The 23,932-nt window shown below is 27.0% G+C and overlaps 1 protein-coding gene across 5 annotated transcripts in view; it reads left to right on the top strand.

Annotated features, from left to right (window-relative positions):
* The window catches only part of LOC136080461 (uncharacterized), a 66,456-nt gene that overhangs the window by 5,150 nt on the left and 37,374 nt on the right, over positions 1–23,932 (top strand). For 2 of the 5 annotated variants that reach the window (XM_065797111.1, XM_065797115.1), the window contains exons 2-4: positions 7,091–7,189; positions 8,918–9,031; positions 20,480–20,531. In XM_065797111.1, the coding sequence (XP_065653183.1) occupies positions 20,486–20,531 (46 nt within the window). In that variant the 5' untranslated portion in view covers positions 7,091–7,189; positions 8,918–9,031; positions 20,480–20,485. The remainder of the gene's footprint in view (positions 1–7,090; positions 7,190–8,917; positions 9,032–20,479; positions 20,532–23,932) is intronic. The other 3 variants (XM_065797110.1, XM_065797114.1, XM_065797113.1) reach the window with 2 other exon arrangements.

The raw sequence follows: 23,932 nt of genomic DNA, 5'->3' as shown, positions 1-23,932 counted from the left end.
TTTAAAAAATACTTTATAATATTGCTAAATATGGTATTTGAAATAATTATTTTAATATATTTATAAACTACGTATACTAATATGTTAACAGTTGAAATATTAAATAATAAAAGTTATTAGTTCTTAAAATATTAATTTCTAAATTTTATCTAAAATTAAATTTATGGTTTTATTAAGGTTTTATATTCGTTTATAGGGGTTTTTAGTTTTAAGGTTTTATATTGGTTTTATTCCAAATTAAGGTTTTATATTCGTTTATAAACTGTTTATATATAAATATTAATTTTCACACTTTTGTTTATACTTGTTTTACTACATAACTACAAATAGATAAAGAAGTATGCAAAGGATATAATTTCTGGACAAAAGAGGACTCCAAAGAAGAATGTAAGTAATTATATTTTTGAAAGATTGTGTTTCTATTTGAAACTCACTTTTCTTTATTTTTATTTGGTGAAGAATAAAAAAAACTTAATATTAACTATTGGTCATAGCTGATTTTATTAATACTAATTAAATTTGTTTGACTTGTAATAGTTTGATATTCAGTGTAAGTTTATTAAGTAGTTCTAGTGAATTAAAGATTGAGGGCTGATATAGTTGTTACTGGGTTCCACCATGTGAATATATGGTAAATGAGAAATTGGAAGAGCTTGAAGCAATCTGCTGATGGCGATGAAATGGTCTGTATATATATATATATATATATATATATATATATATATATATATATATATATATATATTTCTATATATATATATATATATACATATATATATATATATATATATATATATATATATATATATATATATATATATATATATATATATATATTTCTATATATATATATATATACATATATATATATATATATATATATAATATATATATATATGTATATATATATATATATACATATATATATATATATATATATATATATATATTTCTATAGTTATATATATATATATACATATATATATATATATATATATATATATATATATATATATATATATATATATATATATATATATGTATATATATATATATATATACATATATATATATATATATATATTTATATATATATATATATATATATGCATATATATATATATATATATATATATATTTATATATATATATATATATATATATATATATATATATATATATATATATATATATATATATATATATATATATATATATATATATATATATATAGGTATATATATATATGCATGCTGCATTTTTTTAATTTATAGAAATAACTATGAAACTGTTTAGAGATAAAGAGTTCTTTAAGTTTTATTCATCACAAAGTTCATTATTTGTGCACGAAAATTTATAAATTAATCAAAAGTATTAAGAAAAGTTGATTTCTTTCTAAACTAAACAAATGCAACTCGACAAAATGTTGACCAAGCTGTATTTCGCTGTCAATATTTCGTGACGAATCATTTGTAGAGAATCATTTTTCGAGGCATAGATTCGATCAGGTGATCAATGAAATTTTGTGGAATCGCTGCCCAGGCCTTTTGGATTTGTTCAAACAGTTGATCCTTATTTCGAACACCTTCACAATTAATTCTGTGGTTGACGATCTCCAACAGGTTCTTGATAGGGTTGAGATCCGGAGAATAATGCGGCCAATCCATCACAGATAGGTGGTTGTCTTGAAACCACTGTTTGACTATTTTTGTAGTGTGTTTCGGATCGTTGTCTTGCTGAAAAACCCATTTTACTGGCATATTCCATTCAGCATGAGGTAACAAAACATCTTTTAGGATATTTTTATACATCAAACGGTCCATTATTCCATCTTTTTGATGTATTGGACCTAGACCGTTAGCAGAAAAACACCTCCACTATGCTTTACGGTCTTATGGCAGTAACGTAATCGAGGCATTTTACGACTGGTCGACGTACACGGCAAATGCCATCGCTCCAATTGATGTTGAACTTCGATTCATCACTAAACAGGACAGTTCGCCATTTCTGCACATTCCACTCAATATGAGATGTAGCAAACAGGAGTTGTTTCTTCTGGTTTTTTAGTGAAATCAGCGGTTTCTTTGCAAGGCGTCTAGAAAACAATCCGGCTTCAACAGCACCTTGTCTGATTGTTCGGTCCGATACAGGCAGCTTATATAGTAAAATGAACCTGTGTGAACCTGTTCTAAAAGACTCTAGAAGCTTCTTTTCGATGCTTCTGGAAGCTTCTGGATGCGTCTGGATGCTTCTAAATGTTTCTAGATATCTCTGGATGCTACTGGATGCTTTCAGATTCTTTTTCAAAAAAAATTTCTGGAAGCTTCTGCATGCTTCTGGAAACTTCTGGATACTTCCTTTAATTATTAAAAAAAATCTGTTACGTTGACACGGACCAGACTTAAGAAAATGAAACAAACCAAAAAAGTTGCAAATGTTTTGTGCAATACTGTATATATATATATATATATATATATATATATATATATATATATATATATATATATATATATATATATATATATATATATATATATATATATATATATATATATATATATATATATATATATCTGTATATGTATATATATATATATATATTTTTTTGTTTTTTTTGTTTTTTACATCTTCGCTTCCAACAAGGCTGCAAGCAGCCACTAATAAAAGTTGGAAGTTACTGAAAGAGAAAAGATGAAGATTGTAGAGCAAGATAACGATTGACGAAAGACTTAAAAGATTGCAAATTATATGAATCAGGAAAGCAAGATGAAGGAAGCGAATTCCAAAGAGCTGATGTTCGAGGAAAAAAACTAGACGAATAAGCGTTTTTGGAGCAATTTGGAACAGTCACAGAAAAAGGATGACACTTAATCGAATGACGAGTAATATGAGAATGAATTATAGTAGATGGCACAAGAGACGCTAGCTCTTTATAATAGAGCAGTGCCCATTATAGTATTTATAAAAAAGAGAAAGAGAAGCAACATTACGACGATGTGATAATGGTTGGAGGTTGGCTGCAAGAGCAGGTCAAACTATGTTAACAATGCGTTTTTGCACCTTGTTTAAAAGAGAAAGAGCATTATTAGAAGAACCGCCCCAGATATGGAAATATTATTCCATACAAGGCCGGATTTGAGATTTATAGAGATAGAGAATAGAATCTGAAGTTAGTAAGTGTCGAGCTCGATAAAGATGTGCAACCTTAGCAGATGCTAATTTTGCAACTGATTTGATATATGGTTTCCAAGAAAGATTGGAAGTAAGAGTTAATCCTAAAAGATGAGGAGTAGGTGACTCATCGAGTACATCACCGTTGATAAATATACAAAGATCTAAATTATTGCGATAACGATTGGCTGAAAAAGTTCACCAGCCACTGTGAGCCCCATGCTGTAGCAGAAGTGAGATCTTTTTTAAGCTCAAATGCCCCTTCTAAGCAATAAAGCAAGAGGTTGATGGTTTCTTATCACGACAAGAATCAATGGTAGTATCATCAGCAAACAATGCTAACTTAGATGTCAGAATATCTGGAAGATCATTAATGTAAATTAAAAAGAGTGTAGGGCCAAGGATAGAACCTTGAGGAACCCCTGGAGTTACACAATAAGAAGAAGAGTGTTGTCCATTGAGGACAACTTTTATGCTACGATTGGAAAGGAAGGATTCAATGATCTTGAAGATGTTACCGGAGACACCATAAGAAGAAAGCTTACCGAGAAGACCAGCATGCCAAACTTTATCAAAAGCTTTTGAAATGTCAAGAGCGATGGCCTTAACCTTGCTACTTTTATCTAATGCACAACAAAACCTATCGGTTATTACTGTTAGCAAATCAGCTGTAGATAAAGAAGATCGAAATCCATATTGATAGTCAGAAAGTTATTAGATTCAAGATGAGTAATTAAGTGTTTGTTAATTAAAGATTCAAAAACCTTGCTTATGATATGAAGAAGACTTATGGGACGGTAGTTAGTCAAATCAGATCGCTCTCCAGAATTTTTAAAGATGTGAATAACAGAATATATATATATATATATATATATATATATATATATATATATATATATATATATATATATATATATATATATATATATATAATATATATTTAAACATTTTATGAAAGACAACTAAAAATAGTCAAAATTCCGTACATAAACTAACTAAATAAAACTTACTTCAATCGGTGTAACAATAAACCATCAACTTAAATCATATACTGTACTTCGTTCACATGGTGGAACCCAGTTACAACCATATCAGCCCTCAATCTTTAAATCACCAGAACTACTTAATAAACTCACACTGAATATCAAACTGTTATAAGTCAAACAAATTTAATTAGTATTAATAAAATCAGCTATGACCAATAGTTAATATTAAGTTTTTTTTATTCTTCACCAAATAAAAATAAAGAAAAGTGAGTTCCAAAGAGAAACACAATCTTTCAAAAACATAATTACTTACATTCTTCTTTGGAGTCCTCTTTTGTCCAGAAATTATATCCTTTGCATACTTCTTTATCTATTTGTAGTTATGTAGTAAAACAAGTATAAACAAAAGTGTGAAATTAATATTTATATATAAACAATTTATAAACGAATATAAAACCTTAATTTGGAATAAAACCAATATAAAACCTTAAAACTAAAAACCCCTATAAACGAATATAAAACCTTAATAAAACCATAAATTTAATTTTAGATAAAATTTAGAAATTAATATTTTAGGAACTAACAACTTTTATTATTTAATATTTCAACTGTTAACATATTAGTATACGTAGTTTATAATTATATTAAAATAATTATTTCAAATACCATATTTAGCAATATTATAAAGTATTTTTTAAAGATGTTTTATTTGAGTAAAGAAAATTTCTTTATTCATCTTTGAATAACAATATCTAATTATTGCTTCAAGCTCTTCCAAGTTCTCAGCTCTCCAATTATTCTCGTACACTAGCCGTTTTAAATCACCCCAAAATTTTTCAATTGGTCTTGCTTCTGGAACGTTAGCTGGGTTTATATTTTTGGGTACAACTTTGATTTTTTTCAATTTTATAGAGTAGATGACTAACTCTACGTAATGTGATCGAGCTAGATCAGGCCAGAAGATAAACTCATTGTCTTTTGTATAATATTCTGATACAAGAGGAAGTACAATTTTTGCTCGTATTTTTTTTATAAGTGTACTAGTTGTTTGCCTGCTTACTGTGATAAATATAAAGAGGGTTTATTCCACGGGAGCTAATGTAACAAGAAACTATGATCTCATCCTTTTACTTTTTGCGCAAACTGTCTTAATTGGTCAGAACATGGATAAGGATCAGTGGCATAAAACCTATCATTACCAGCTAATGTGCTATTGTCTAAGGTAAAACAGCTTTCATTCATATAAAAATCCAAGTTTGTATAATTTTTGTACACCTTACGACATTTAGGACGCATAGCTTTTTTCTGCTGATGGCTGCGATCTGGACGATTTGTTTTTTTGAAAGTTCGATTGCTAGTCATTGTTTTTAATACTTGGAAAATTCGAGTTTGACTACAGTTGAACAGTTGAGCAATTTTTTCTAGGAGCACCCTGACTTGTTTTCAAAAAATGCAGCAATCTTTGGAATATTTTCTTTAGTAGCTACCTTAGCGATTCGACCACTTCCTACTTTTCTTTTTAGATATTCATTCTCTAATTGTATGATTTTATCGTGGCAGTTGATCTGGGTAAACCCCATTCCATAAATTGCTTAGCAACAAACGCTTTACCTTTATTTCAATATTATTGAAAAAAAACTTTCATACTTTTTTTGAGGTCCTTTACTTTGACCATTTTATTTTCAATATTTATATAATTTTTTTTAACTGAAATGAATTAAATTTATAAAGGTTATAAAATCCTCTTTCAAATAAGTATAAACGTTTATTGCGTGCATGAAATTAATTACATAATTTTATTTTCAGGGTGATATATATATATATATATATATATATATATATATATATATATATATATATGTATATATATATATATATATATATATATATATATATATATATATATATATATATATGTATATATATATATATATATATATATATATATATTTATATGTTTATATATTTATATATATTTATATATTCATATATTTATATATAAATGCATATATATAAATATATATAAATATATATATATATATATATATATATATATATATATATATATATATATATATATATATATATATATATATATATATATATATATATATATATATATATATATATATACGTTACTTGATTTACGCAACGTTAAAACCATCTAGTTAAACCAAGGACGTAAAATAAGATCTTATTTTAAGTCCTTCGTTAAACTGAATACTTTTTAACGAAATGATAGTTTACTTGTCTTTTATGAGTTTTAATCATGACTAAAACCCTGACCGAACCCTTTTTTCTCAGTTAATGTATTTACATTTGTTTCTTGGTACTCCTATTGCCAGACAATGTATTTATGCCAAATAATGCACAAAACATTATCATATAAATTTATCTACATATTCAAATCAACAAAATATTTGAGGTTGTCAAAATGTTTTGGTCTGCAAAAAAATTGGAGGTTGATATTTGAAAATAAAAACGACAAATTTAATCTAAATTTGTTTATAATATAATTTTTTTAATTAAAATTTGTTTTAAAACACAAGCTTTATTTAATGGATTACTTTATAAATTATCTGAAAATTAAAATAGACACTGTAACGATTTTTATAAATTTATAAGAACAATTTATAAATATTTTCATATTTTTAATAATAAACCTCATTACTTCATTTCAATTAACTTTTAGTCAAATCTAGCTTTAATCAGCTAGACTATTTCTTCACGTGAATAATTTGCGAAATGCCATTTGAGATGTGTTGATATTTTATGCCTATTTTCTGATTTTTTTTATGCATAATGCTGTATCGCAAAAATCTAAAACAAACTTTGGATTTTTGCGATACAATGATAAACTTGTTTATCATTTAGATCTCTGAGGAAGCTTTTTGATCATTATTGAACCTAAAATATTTGCCCACACTTTTTAGATTAAAAGTGTTCCATTATGTGACAGCAAGTTTAATAAAATCATCAGTCTTGTTAACGCTTGAGATAATAGAAGTTTTAGGGTGATTAAGAAGAACATTGTAAGTATTATCAGAAAAAAAAAGTTTGGTTTTTTGAGTCCATTATTTTGTATGTTTTTGATAATGTGAACAAAAGTCAAACATCAAAAGAGTTCCATCAGTAGCTAACCAAGGCTTTTCATTAAATCTCAGAATTAGATTTTTATCACATATAATTGTCTTTTCTTTGCTATTCAACTATTTTACTGATTCTAAAGTTTAATGAATTTGATTACATAAAAATTAGGAATTCATATGTTTACAGGTTTTTACAAATATTTCAGAAGAAATTTAGGATCATCAAACATATAACTTGTATTACAAGTTATCATAACATCTAAACTACTTTTTGAAAGAGAATTTATATAAATGGTTTTCCCAAAACAGGTACTTCCTGATACAATAACATTTTTGAAACATACACCTTGTCACAGGGAACAATAGCTTCTTGTAGAAATTTACCCGTGTAATTTAAAACGTTTTTAAATCGCTTGACTTCTTCAATGATAAATAACTTGTAGAACAGCAATAAACACATTTCACTATTTATCACAAACATAATCAAATTTCACCATTTTCATAATAGACTAAATAAAGAAACCAACAGACGGTTTATTGTCTATTTAATTTAATTTGATTATAAAAACTCTTCATTTAATATTTGCTACTCACTTTATTAAAAAAAGTTTCATTAACGGAGAGTGGATATTTAACAGAATTTCTGTCTTTGCTACACAATTTTTTTTTTTTGCTACAGGTTCTCGCTTGATGACCTTCAGTCACTACGTAAGACCTCCTTGTTAATAAAAAGATTGCAGGTAAATAAGGTCAATATCTAAAAAATTATTGGGGTTATGTACAGAGTTGTTTCAAAATATGACAAACTGACTTTTGCTACAGTTAATACAGTCGATTTGCCATTTTATTTTACTCCCAGTTCAATTTAAGTTGATACGCTACGAAATGTTTCACATTCAAAAAATTATGGGCATGTGAGACAAAACCCGTTAAAATCATGGACTTGTCAGTGGAAGCATTTCATTATTCCGTAACAAAGTCAATTTAGCTCAGATACGATTTTGAATAAATTTTTAAAGCGCCACATTTTGATTACTTGTAACCTTCATATCTTATTTAAATTATTTCTCTCTTTTGCATAAAAAAAAAAGTATTTAAAAAAAAAAAGAATGAGAAAAAAAACAAAAAGAGAAAAAAAAAACTGACTGTGGCAAATGCTACACTTGCTACAGCTTAGACCTGCTTCTGTATATATACACATAAACATTATATATATATATATATATATATATATATATATATATATATATATATATATATATATATATATATATAATGTATTATTATACATATATATATATATAAACATTATTTACATATATATATTTATATATATATATATATGTAAATTATGTTAGTGTATTTTTCAAATAGAGTGCTCAATGTTCTTAAAGAAAGAGCAATAATTAATTAGTAAAAAACACTTATCTAACTTTTATCTTCGACTCGGAGTTTCACCATTGCTGGATCATCAGGAAGAGTTACTAAATCACAAAAAAAATTCAATTTATAGAAAAAAATATTATTATATTAATATTAATATTAATATATATATATATATATATATATATATATATATATATATATATATATATATATATATATATATATATATATATATATATATATATATATATATATATATATATATATCTTATACTTCTGCTTTAGGTGAGCAGTCTGATATCGCACAGAATTTGCTTGCTGCTAAGGGTTTTAGTACATAAATCGACTAACAAATTACCTGACTCGCAGCAGAGAGCTGCAACATCGACTGAGGATTTGGTATGGAGCAGCAATCTTTTCTTTCGTTATTTTTTCATTTCTTTTTACTTATTATGAAAATTCATATTGAAGTAACGTAACAAGTGGCAACATATGGTACATGTTTGTTACATAAATATGCTATTATATATATATATATTAGAGTATCAAATGCTTTTTTGAAATCAAGTAAAACTATTTCTACAGGTGTTCCTTATTCAACCATTTTTCGTAATATAATCCTGAGTTTCAAGTAAATTTGTAGTACGTGGCCTTTTTTTTTAGGAATCTATGTTATTGATTAGTTATTATATTATTTTCAAAAAGATATTTTCAAACTTGATTTTTATGATGCCTCACAGTGTTTTAAAATAACACATCCAGATGATTTAGGTCTATATTTTCCAAATCAGTGTCGTTATTTTTTTATATAGTGCAGTTATATTTGATAAATATATTGATTTGGAGGTTGACTTTTTCTAATGACTGCATAAAAGTAACCGTTTTATAACAATCAATAAAAATATTGTTTGTTTAATGTAGATTTAATTTTTGTATGTGGTAATTGTTAATATACTAAATTACTTGGTTTTAGAGGCAAGTCATTGTATAATAATTGATTTTTTTTCTGAGTTATATCTTCACTGATTCTGTTACTGACAAATCTTTTTACAACGTTTATTTAACTTGCTGTCTGTTTATTTGTTTGTTAGTGTATATTATTTTGGTGTCCTCTCAAAACAAACACGAAGTCAGCGGTTATAAGAAAGGAAATCGTTAAAAAAAGTAATTAAAACAAACAAAGCAAAACAAACTTTAGTTTAGTGTAAATAAAATAAATCGTTAAGAAAAGTAAATAAAGCAAATAATCAACAACACACTTTTTGCGTTTTAGTTTAGCATAATTAAATAGAGTCGCTGTTAAATAATAAAAAAATATATATGTAAACCTTTTTAAAACAACGCTTTTAAAATGGACTAATGAGTGATTGAAGTTATATAGAAAAACATTTTAAAAACAATATTTTAATAATAGACAAAAAATTAAAAAATAAAATATTTTTCTATTAGGAAATTATGAAAGAGTTCCTTATTTTTCATAAACAAAAACAATTTTTTTTTGACCTACAGTCAATTTTTTTTTGACCTATAATCTCTATAAAACTTCAAATTCATTTTGTATTTTAAAATAATCGAAAAAATTTAATAAAGAAAAGTCGCCAGTGGTAGGACTCGAATCAAAACTGTTTTGTTTAGGCGCTGTGCGTCCTAATCACTCAACTTCGCTAGCACATGAATACGCAAAATTTTTAAAACTATATAATAATTTATATGACGGAAATTAATGCAATAGATTAAAATTAAGGAGATATTTCCGCAATTCAATTTTCAAGTAAAAATAAAATTGTAAAACTTGATGAATGTTTTAGTATGTTTTAACATTAGTTAATGTGAAGTTTACGTAAGTCAAATATTTGCTTACACTTTCGTTCACATTTTCTTATAAAAAAATAATAATGCGACACTTTTTTGCCATTACCTCTTGGAGATAATGGACACTTCAAAATCTCTTTTTCTGTATACATTAATACAATGTTGTCTATGGTCAATATGTTGGTTGGCATCTGCTCTTAGCAATAAAATAGGTGGCTTTTTCACGATAAAAAACAGATTTAAGAGCAAAAAAATGTTATTTTGATTATTAACCCTAACCCTGATGTAAATTTTTTGACGTAAAAAAAAAATGTATTTTAAAGAAACAAGGAAGAATAGTAATGACTTAATGTTTATAAAAAAAATGCATTACCTCCACGACATTTTATTTTGAGCAGCTTAAATCTGTGTTAATTAGACTGTGGTTGACGCATTTCATTTACACATTTTATTACATTAAATAATGCTGGCCAGGGCTAGAGTTAGGGTTAGGGTTACAAAAAATTATCAATCGCCTAACATTCTGGTGCTGCACCCTCTATTTTCTCCCCATTTTCTATCTAAACAGCTTAAATGTACCTTTTGCTTGCTATCCTATACTTTTTCAACTAGATAAGTTTATTTTTAAAAACAACATTGTTTATACTCATTTATAAAAAATTTGTTAGTGTAAAATAGCTAATAGAAAAATACATCTTTAAATTATACATTAAGATATATTATATGGCGGCCAAGTAAAAATTATAATGAAATTAAAGTGTTAAAATGTTTAAGCATAAATCTTTGTTAGGCCCTAACAAGTATTATTATTAATAACATCAAAAATTATAACAATTGATTTAAAATATGGTTTAATGTAAAAGTTTAGTTTTTAGCCATTTTTTTAATTAGAAATTATAATAAGCTGTATTTATAAACTAATTTTGAGGATTAAATCAAGATAACTTTAAAACTATTTTCTAATACATGTTTTCGATTGAGCAAGTACAAATCTATTTTATAAGACATGCATACAATTTTAGGTGAAAAATCTGCTTTATTAATTATACATTACTCAGACAGAAATTTTTTTTCAATACAAACAATATTGAAACTGTTTGAGTTACATAGTTTGTTAAAAAAGCTTGATAACTTATTATTTCGTAAAACATCTCAGCCACAATAATTATTTTCATGTAGACATTTAACACGACAGAATTTTTCATTTGTTATTAGAACTAAAAGTCTTTATCATAAATAGAGCAAACAGTCTTTATTTGATCACACTTGATCGAATAAAATGAAGTACAATTTTCCAATTTTTAACTGCTTCCTACAACTCGGGCTAATGGATTATGAGCATTTTAAATAAACTTTTTTTACACTTGCATGTGGTTTTCAAATTAAAATACAGAAATATCATCAAGAAAACAATCAAAATATTCTGCATTGTCAACAATGTGACAAACAATACCTTTCAACACCACACATCCAGTATAGAGTAAAGACTGCCGACATTCAAAAATCTTTCAATCATAGATCATGTTTTAGAAAATCAACAAAAACAATTAAATTCAAAAGCAAAGTAAAGAAACTTTGCTTTTGAATTTGATTTCCAAAAAGTCAACAAACTAAAAAACATCTACAATAAAAGTTTGTATTAAAATACTTGTTATAAGTTTTGGAAAGTCATACATAAAAAAACTAAATTAAAATAAAAAACAACCGCAAACATATTTGCAAATAAGAAATAGGAGAAAATGCATTGCACTGTTTCAAGTTCTTCTATTTACTGCTAACAAAAATAGTTCAGTCTTATATAAGATGCAATAGCTACAAACTCGCATTCAATACTCACCTTTTATGCATTTATAATAAGAAGTACTTGTAAATTTACTTCCTCCTTTTCTTCATTACTCGCTAAATAGTGCCTGTATTCCATGATAAAATGCAAAAAAAAATTATCGTTTTTTCGTGAAGTCACTGCCCCTACTTGCCTCATTTAAGAAACTTCAAAAACTATTAAAATAAATCACAATCATGATTAAATATTGAACTAAATTTATATTGTGAGCAAAATAATAACATTTTTTATAAGATTTTATAAATACGAATTATATATATACATATATTTATATTTATATATATTCATATATATTTATTTATTTATATATATATATATACATATATATATATATATATATATATATATATATATATATATATATATATATATATATATATATATATATATATATATATATATATATATATATAAATATATATATATATAAATATATATATATATATATATATATATATATATATATATATATATATATATATATATATATATATATATATATATATATATATATTTAACATGGATTGAACAAGGGCTAATAAAGGATTTTCTTGCTTCTAAAGTAAACGCCTTACAACATCACCACCATTACTATTATCAATACAACAATTATTATTTTCACTAAAATTCTTACACAGCCTAACTCTACAGCATTAATAAAAATTGGAAAATAGATTTTTATTGTCAAAGTGAGTGAACAATAGAGGTTGTGTGTGTGTGTGTGTGTGTGTGTGTGTGTGTGTGTGTGTGTGTGTGTGTGTGTGTGTGTGTGTGTGTGTGTGTGTGTGTGTGTGTGTGTGTGTGTGTGTGTGTATAATGATTGAGATTAGGTTGGAACAATTCGGAAGTTGAAGAAGATGAAAAGTAGCTTTTTGTTTAGGAATAATTTATTGCATAACAAAAAGTCAAACCAACAGTTATATCAGATAAAATTAACTCAAGGAGCAAAATGGTTTAAAATTTTTTACAAAATAACACAAGTCTTGATTATAAACTCATTTATTTACCTACAAGTATATTATTAAACCTTCGCATCATTCAATAGTTAGATAATTATATAATCATTTTTTAATGGCAAACAAAAACATTTTTGGGCAATAATTAATCTTTGCTGATTTTAACGCTCATAATAAGTTACTTCTAACACACATCATGTTATACGAAAATGAAAAACATAAAAGATAAGATTAAAAAAAGGAAATTTATTTGTAACTATTTAAAGATAGCTTATTAATATAACAAACTAACCTTTTAGTCAGAGAAACATGGTGCCATTTTAATGAGCATTTGCAGTCCAAAATTAAATAAAATAAATTCGGTAAATAAATTACTAAAGATATATCTGTACAATATATTAGATATATATAAATAAATATAACATAAATATATATAACATAAATATATATATATATATATATATATATATATATATATATATATATATATATATATATATATATGTATATATATATATATATATATATATATATATATATATATATATATATGTATATATATATATATATATATATATATATATATATATATATATATATATATATATATATATATATATATATATACCATATTACAGTTAGTTTTTGTGAAGCTTATATTGCAACTTTCACTAAGCAAAGCTGCGAGCTGTAGTAGCATTAGAGTTTATCGAGGCTCGCTTTTAAACTGTTGACAGTTGGAGAACCGATTACTTTATCTGGTAACATGTTACATGCATTAGCAATCGGATTGTTAAAAAAGTGGAAACGAGCTAAATTATTGCTGTACTTTTTTAAATAAAGTCTTTTTCTGTGATTTGCTCTTAGTGAAATTGTGATGAGGGAAAAGTGCCAGTTGACTATGTCAATGTTATTAACAGTTTTATATTTTTGGATGAGGTCTACCTCGTTGGGAGCTTGGAGATAAGATAATTTTGTCTTCTTCTTGCCCCTGCCATGTGTATATTTTACCAATACGAGAGTTGTAATTATTTTAAACGGTAAACTTATAACTAAAAAAAAAAAAATAAGTTTACGACGTTCAACAAGAGAAGATAGGTCAAGTTGTAAACATCTAGACTTGTAGTCTAGTTTTATCTAGTTTTTTTGGAGTAGAGTTATTTCCATAAGGAAGCATCACAAGATTAGAAAATGTGTTTTAGGATGCCTAGCATTTGATTTACTTTACATGAGGCAATGATGGATTGGGTTTTTTACTATAAGATCATTGGTAATTTGAATTCCCAAGTCACGCTCAGAGGTGGCTGAAAACAATGTAGTTCGAGTCATTATTGAACTAATTCTTCCATTGAGTACTTGAAAGGAGATTTTTTCTGGATAAAGTGTATGACTTTGCATTCCTTTGCGTTTAGCTCAATGAGCCAAGATTTAGTCCACTGAACAATTTGATCAATATCTGATTGGAATTGAAGTTGACCAGCAAGTGAGTTGACAATGCTTATGATTATAGTTTCATCAGGGTAGATCTTACAACTATTTTTTTTTAGTTATTAAATCCGGCAGATTATTGATGGAAATGAAAAAAAAAATTGGACCCAAGACTGATCCTTGCGGATCTCCACTTGTCATAGATAACCAATTCAATCGAGTGTTACCAAGGATGACTCGTTGAGACCTGTTGAGTAGAAAAACTTTTATCCAATTGGAAAGATTGTCTTCGATTCTGTACATTTTTAATTTGTAAAGCATTCGTTGATGTGGGACTTTGTCAAAAGCTTTAGCAAATTTCAGAAACACGACTTTAACTGGTAGCTTTCTGGCTATATTTCCAGTCAAGAAGTCCATTGTTTCAAGGAGATTTGTAATGCATGTTTTTTTTTCTAAAAATCTATGTTAACTATTTAATAAACGAGTGTTTGATTTTAGATGCTGGATGATTACCTTCTTAACCTTTTACATGGAATCGAGGTGAGGGATATTGGACTGTAGTTTCATGGGTCAATTCTGAAGTCCTTCTTAAATAAAGGTGTTACATTTACTTTGGACCATGAGCTTGAAATTTCATCATTTTCAAATGACTTTTGAAAGATGAGAGTAAGTGGAGAATACAATAAGGTAGAACAAAAGCGTAAAACGTGAGGACTGACATTGTCTACACCAAGTGATTTAAATAAATCTAGTGCTGATAGTTCCATTAGAGTGGCTAGATTATCGAAAGATATGCTATGAAGGATTGTGTTAGTTCTACGATCAAAACGGGGAAGAATGTCATTGGATAGCTTTTTGCTAAGAACTGATTGAAATTGATTGTTGAGTGAGTTGGCTGTTTTAACTTTTTCAGAGCTAATAATCTCACTGGAACTGGTAATTCGCATATATGAGATCTGATTTATTACAGAGCGTTTACTATTTACGTATAAAAACAATCTTTTAAGGGTTACGCTTATCATTGGCAAAAACAGAGAAGAGCGACTTAATTTTTTAACAAACTTTCTAGTTTCTCTATATTCCCCAATCAGGAATGTGATTTTCCATTTTAAACGGACGCTATAAGCCCAGAGAAATTTTTTAAGACGAGTAAGAAATAATAGTTCTTTTGTCATCCATGGTTGTGTTTTTGTGGATGGTCTGCTCGGCACACGAGGGATAAATTGAAAACAATATTTGTTGTATTTTTTGAGCCAAGATTGGTAACATTGTTCTATGTTTAAAGTCTTTAAAAATAAATGACCAGTCAACCTTATTATATTCTTTGTTGATTTTTTCGTAGTTACAAAGCTTGCTTATAAATTTAGGGCTGTTGAAACTTTTATGCAAGAAGCCAGGAAATTGAAAAAACGGGCAATGATGATGCCATTGTATTTTTTGGTCAATATAAACGTTTTGGCATAGAAAATACCAATTAAAATCTCTGAGAAGGCTTCGATACCGGAGGTCAAAAAATGCAGTCTTGGAGCAGAGTTTCATTCAATGGTTTTAGTTCAACCCATAATTGTTCTGAATAGTAACAAATAAAATTTTTTTCTTGAAGGGATTCCTCAAATTTGGTTTGAGATAATTTTATTTTTGTGTATATAGCTACTCCTCCGATTTGGTTGCGACGGTCTGAACGTTAGAGGTTATTGCTCGGAAGACAGGTAGTTAATTGGTCATTAAACCATGTTTTGGTGATAAAAATAATGTCATAAGAGTTGTTTTCTGCAAGTAAGGACAGTTTGATAAGTTTTATTAGATTGAGGAAGGTTGCATTGGTGTAGAAGCACAAAAGATAAAATAATTTAATGGAAGAGCTGGCCTTGTTAAAGAATGTTGAACTAGTGAGATGTTGAGAGCGACAAATGGCTTCAGCAGCTGATTTCCATTTGAGTAATGGATTCCTATCTCGTCCATTGGTGTTGACTGTTTGTCTATACATTTGATTTTTTCGCTGCAGATAACAAATCGAAAGGGTTTGTCAAGTAAATCTTTTGCCAATAATTCAGTATTTTAGGTAGCACGCTTTTTATTTAAGTTATTGAACTTTTCTTGTTCAAGAGGTGTACGGTCTTGACGAATGTAGACAGATTTGTCTACATTCACCCAGACCGTACACCTCTCAAACAAAAACAAGATGTAGATAGATAAAGTCGCTTTGCATTAGATAAGAGATAATTGCGGTGCTCATTCGAGTCAAACTCAATGATGATCAATTAATTTGGTTCAGCTGCTATTGTAGTTAAACTGGTGGTATTGTTGATCATTTTTGTGAAATGCCGAAGAACTTTAAAAGCAACATTATAGTAAAGTTTTTTGAGCATACTTTGAACTGAAAATAACCTCTGATTATTGTCAGAGAATTTTGGAAGACCAGCAACAATAGCTCTGTTTGATTTCGTTTCTAAAGTTTTGGCATTTTCGTTGACTGCTGTGATAATTGCTTTATTGGCTTCTAAACCGTGCTTGACTGCGCTTGCCCAGTTAAAAGTTGCGGTCAAGCTCGGAGATGCTTACTTTGGCTGTTGAAAAACTTTTGCTTTTAGAACAATATTTTCGTTTTCAAGATCAAATACGCGGGTGAGAAGAATGCTGACTGTGGCTATTAGTTTTGATATCGTAGCATCAAGCTTTTGAGAAGCAGCTGAATGGTTACCTTGACCTAGGCCTGACCATTTGGCTGTTAAAGCTGCAAGTTGGTCGGTTGATAGAACTGTTAGTTTAATGTCTTTTTTTCCGATATATGTTTATATTATATATACACACACAAAACAATTGATAAAAATGTTGACATCTCACTCATAACAACAATATATATACTAATAGACAAACTGAAAAGTTTTATTAATTTAGTTTTTTTTTTAATGGTTAGAATTTATGTTTGATGAACTCAAATAAGATAATCGTAAAAATACAAACAACTTAATTTGATATTGATTGAACTAACGTTAAATCAACATCAAATTAAGTTGATAATTTTAGATCAAGTCTCTACGTTGATAAACGGTAGAATTTTGGTTATCTGAAGTCGGAACTAAAAATCAACCGTTTATTAACGTTGAAATAACGTCGAGTGTCCACTGGGTATTTTTTTACATTTTATATATGATTATGTAACAATCTCTTGATTTTTTAATACACTCTTTATGGGGAGACTTCGAACCTTTTGGACATAGTCACATTGTCCGAAATCTCCTTCAATGCTGATGTATGGTAATTACTAAATAAAAAATCCCTGTGGAAAATTATTAAAGTTTTGTAAATTTTTATTAGCACAATCGTTATCGTTTGCAAAATCATAATTCCTTTGTTGATTAATTCTGCACAAGGTATTACTCAAGTCAATGTAAATAAAAGCGATAATTAAATTAAAGAGCAGTAGTTACTAGAACAAATAAAAAAGACTTGAATATTATTAACAAGTTTTAAATTTTATTATTATTTTTATCATAGCTAATAAAAAGATGACCAGAAACTAAAAGAAACAAAAACAGAAACAAAAGGTAAGAATCAAATGAAAATTCTGGCCTGAAAAGTCAAGGGAAGCCGTAAAAGATACCCAAAATAGTTCGAACATCAATAAGAGTGCTGCTAAACACGGTGTTGGCAAATCAAGATTCTTCGACCATATCAAAAAGACAAACCATCAGAATATTAATTTAACAACTAACACTAAAACAACTAATTCCAAGAAAAGTCAAGTTTTTTATAGGTTTACGGAAACTCTGCCAGCTGAATATTTAGTGAAATGCTTAGCAAAGTCCCATTATGTAACACCAAAAGCTTTTTAATAAGGGGAGAGAAACTGTATAAAGGATTCGCGAAAACAGAAGGAACGGAAGTTTACAGGACATCCTTGGTTCTCGTCAATCACAAAACTTCATTTTTGCCTAATAATACAATAGTCTGAATCTACTCGTCTCGCTCGAATGACCAGTTTTAATAGAGTAAAAGTAGCAGATTTTGATGAAAATACGATGAAATAAAAAATATGATAAAATGTAAAATACGATAAACTTTCACACCATCTAAAATTTACAATATAGGGAAAACACTGTGCAGCATCTTTCCAAAGTCATAGCTCGGAAAAAACAGCATCAAGTCAATCAAGAAATGCTGCCACTACATACATTGAATAAACTTTTACCATTAAGCAGTCCTGCATTCTAGCCAATAAAAATTTTTACAACAGTGGTCTGACTTCATAGATTTTAAAACATCTTGGTCAAACTTGTTTAGCATTTATAACATCCCTCAATTTTTTCTCCAGCCTTGGGATAGAGCTGCTACTCCTAAAAATAAATAATCTAAAATTAGATGCACTGGTATATGGGCGTTTGAAAAAACTATATTTAAGGATAAAGATTGTTAAAGATCGACCAGAAACTGCTTAATCAAATAGCACTATAACAGTGTTGGTCTATGTATATCATTTTCAATATTTGATCAAACGCTTACAATAGCTCCGTTGGGTGATGAGGATAATCATGAACTAATGCGAGTAATTACAACTCCTAATATTACTCGTATTGAAATACAACTGAGTTTCTCATATACCATATATGTATAATACCAAAGTGTCATCATTATCAAAGCGACGCATTTCTAGTTATTCGCATGTTACCCTATAACAAGTTCATCCGTATCATAAAAGCTGCTCCACGGAAATCAAGTACTAATAGTCGCGGTCGACTTAAGGATAGTTCTAAAATAGCCACAGATACCCCAAAAAAAAAAGTACTTTCAGCTGTAAAAAAGCGAGAAAGGCAAAGAGTTTTTCAAAAAGACAATCAATAAAAGTATTCTGAACGGAATGCCTCTAAAAAAGCAATCCTTCAAGAACCATTGTCAAATGAATAAATAAACCTATAAATTTCAGCAATTAAGAGTACATATACCCTTGACAGCATTGATGACAGCAATGTTAATACTTTTGATTTGCCGGAAGAAAGATTTATAACTTAAATTACATATAAATTAATGATAAACTATCACTGTTCAAATTGCGTATTTATTTATTTGATGTCCATAATTTCCCTTATACATATCCAATATCACCCTGCATTCGGGTGACTTTAGACACTTGACTAGCCTTTTAAAAATAGTTTTTTAAGCATTAAAAACCAAGAAAAATAAAGTTAGTTAAAATGGTAAAAGAAACCTTAATCTTTGTAGTTTGACAAAAACGAATTTTTATCAAGGTATTATAACTCTTTGAAAAAATGTCATAGTTATTAAAGTAAAAACTGTCCAAAGTCTCCGTGGTTTTCCCTAGCAAACAGAAACGCTAATAAACCAAACAAAAAAAAACCGAAACAAAGAAGTTTAAGAAGATTTAACAAAAAGAACCAATTACTTGGTTGCTTTAAAATCTATAAAATGTTTTAAAAGTTTAAAATTGAACTAATATATACAAACAACTTAGCCAAAAATTAAATAAATAAATAGAAATCAAAATGTAAAAAATTAAAAACAAAAATATAAGCATTTATTAGCGTTTATTAGAAAAAGGTCAATTAGATAGTAAATAGAAAAATAATGTTTAACGTTTATGAGCGTTAAACATTCATTGACGTTAAACAGTTCTGGAAATGACAATATAATAAAATGCGAAGTTTAGTAAAAAAGAGGTATTTAGAAATTTTACTTAATTATAATTAATAAAAGCAACTAACAGCATTAAGGATTAACTGGTCTGATTATGATAATAATCGATATATGGAAAACCCAATTAAATAACTGTTTGATATGAATTCTTTTTAGACAAAAATGAGCATGATCTATATCATTCCTTTGGCATTTCTAATTTCTTTTGGTATGCAATTTATTATTCGCGTTTTTGTGTTTAATATTTTTAATACTTGCACTTAGAATAACATTATGAAAAACATTTTTATAAATTATTGAATACAACAATGCTATCTAAATTATGAATAAAATACATTGTGAAGTCGAGAATAATGAGTTGATAAAACGTATTTTGAGGACTTTTTCTTTAATCTTTACTAATATTAACGTTGCTTTATTTTTTTATTCAATTTTCAAATTCAATCTCTCAGCTTTACCTGATATGTAGTTATAAATTTCTTATTGTTCTACTACGTTGTTGGAATAAAGAAGTCAATCAAAGGCATTAAATGGCGGTTTTTTTGTGGTTGTATGTAAATGACAATTTACATAAAATTACATACAAAAAGACTAAATTTTGACAATTTGTTTTTAAAATACTTTTTTGAATCATTCCTAACATTGAATTTAAATTAATTTAAAAAAGTATTTTTTAAATCAAAAATTAGAATGACTTTAAATAAAAGTATTTTGCCAGTGTTGAATGACAACAAGTCAAGTTTTCTAAAAAACCCTAATGATATATAATAATAATATTAATAATAATAACAACAATAATAATAATAATAATAATACCAATAATAATAGTAATAATAATAGTAATAATAATATAATTGACAATAATATCAATAGTAATATCAACAATAGTAATAATAGTACTAATAATAATAATAAAAATAATAATGATAAAAAATAAAAAAGTTATATCGAAAAATCTCCTCGTAAAAAATATCCAAATCTTTAACTTTTTAATTTAAATTAGTATGATACCTCGTTTAAGAACTAAATTTTCATATGGTAAGCTTTATTTATTTTTTTCTTTGAAAAAATTCAAACTGTGAAAAACCATAAAAAGGCAGTACACTAAATGAATTGAGTTGATAAATATTAGAAATATTCATTTCATTAAAAATGCCTAGTATGGCAAAAACGGTTTTCAGAACTATTTAAGTGTGCAGCATGTTTCCTTCATTTATAAAAGGTTCGAATTAAATAACATCGATACTCTAATAATTAAAAAATAAAGATCTAAAATGCTAATGGGGCAGTACTTGTTGAGTTTTCAACACCATAACAAAGAATACCAGTACTATCTGCAGCTGAGAAATTAAAAGGAAATAATGATTTTCCTAATGTATTCATTAATATAAATCTAATACCAGCACAAGTAAGATTATGAGTTACGTAAAGAAAGAAACAAACTAAATATCAATCTGCTAGAAAAATATCCTTTTTGTTATGGTATCAGTAACAATACAGTTAAAAAGATAAAAAAAAATGCAGGATATAAGTTTTAAAAAACAACTATTCAACCGACTTGAGAAAAAAAACTAATTTATAATGCTTTAACATCTCTTAACAATAAGTTAAGAGTAAGGTTTATCAAGAAATTGAAATTAATCAACATGATAATTCGGTTGTATTTATACATGAAACTGGTGGTCAAATACATCATCTACAAATGTAAAACGTTTGAATCTATTTAGAAAAAACAGAGACAGTTGAATAGGTGGAGTAGGTATTTATATTATAAAGGACATTTAATCCAACATTATAGACAACGATATACATAACGCTAAAATATAGAGCAAGTTTAGTGTTTTATTGAAGTCAGCTCAGAAAAGACTACTTGCAGCTGTATCAAGAAGTGCAGGTTCATGATGAAATGAAAAGTTTACCCATAATCTTCTAAATTAAACAAGTTAGCAACTTTATCAAAAACAAAATTCTTGGATATCATGCTACATTACATGATAAAGAAGCAACGATGAGTAAAACTAATATATAATAAAGAAGATTACAAGAAATTTAATAATTATTTTAACGAAATTATTTGGTTTGACAAACTTCTGAATTTAAACCCAAATGATTCTTACAATATTTGGTTATCAATTTGTAATTATGATTGCAATATGTTTGTTCCTAGGTTGAAAATAAAAAGCAAAAAGAGAATGAAAGTTCGCACGTGTAAGAAAGCGCAAATTGTGGTTTATGTGCCGCAACAAAAGATTTACTATGTGTTGGTCACATAATTACTACATGTAATCAAGAAAAGCATTATATTAGACTGATAGAACTCAATGAGCATTTAAAGAGTATACTACAGACGTAGCTATAATAGCGAATATATTGAAAAAGTATATCGCTTTAATTTTTACAGAAGAAAACTCTACAATCATTCCAAAGCTTAATGATAGATTTAACTTCGATTCCCCAAATCCAAACTTTACAGAAGCAATTGTTAAAGCTCATATAGGCAAAGATGTTGTACAAAAAACTGTTAGAGTAAACAACCTTCACCCTAAAGTTCTCAAAATATTTTATAAATCACTCTATAGACCATTTTTATTATTATTTAACAACTCTTAAGAATCAAGTGTTGTTCCAAACCTTTGAAAAAAGAAAACATAATACCCCTGTTTAAAAATTAAAGTAAGTTAGAGTCGTCTAACTATAAAATCAAAAATAATTACAAAAGAAGGTTTTACTTAAATATAACAAATAAAATAAAAGAAATTAAAAAGAATGCAGATACTCTAAGAAGACCATCAGGTCTTGTCACAGAGAACCTGTGTGATCCTTGATTTTAGAACTTATTAACAAAAGTTTTCAAGTTTATTTTTATTTATTTGTTATGTTGTCAATCTCATTTGTCGAATATAATCATTAGAATCTTATTTGAGGAATATGATTACCTTATTTATCAATCATAACAAAAATATATTTGTACTGGTAAACTTCCAAATACACGTTGGCGCGTTTAAGCTTCGAGCAACAAAAACGTTAAACCACTGCCAAGGTATGCTTCACCACCAAAATTAGCATAAATCCATATGTTTAAATATATGCATATATCCAGATGCGCATAAATTCATAAATAATTTTTAATTTTTTTTTTTGATTATCTATATTTATACTTTTTCAATTTTTAATAACTTTTATATGCAGTTTAATTTCTGTATTAAATTTAACAATTTATATGCAAAATTACAGTTTGCATATAAACTGTTATAGCCATTAAAAATTATAAAAGAGCACAAAAACATAAAATCAGTGAAGCTATTTTTATTCCTAATATCCTTAGTCTCAAATTGAAACATTTTGTATCAAACCTGGTAAAAGAAACTAATGAACAAAAATGAACTATCTGCAACCATTGCCTTACCAATTGAAATCCAGCTGGTAATAGAAAAAAACAATTAATTTATGGGAAACTTTCTCAAATTTAATTTAAATGCCAAGTATTTAACAGAATGTGTAACCACCCAACACAGTCCATTAAAAAATAAAAGAAGGTATACAAGATGGTAATCCAATGTCACCTTACTAAAGCAGTGAAAACTTAACAATTTTGAGAGAAGAAAATTA

Source organism: Hydra vulgaris, chromosome 05 (assembly GCF_038396675.1).
Source record: "Hydra vulgaris chromosome 05, alternate assembly HydraT2T_AEP".
Lineage (NCBI taxonomy): Eukaryota > Metazoa > Cnidaria > Hydrozoa > Anthoathecata > Hydridae > Hydra > Hydra vulgaris.
Note: the sequence above shows the minus strand (reverse complement) of the source record. Positions and strands in the feature narration are given on the sequence as shown.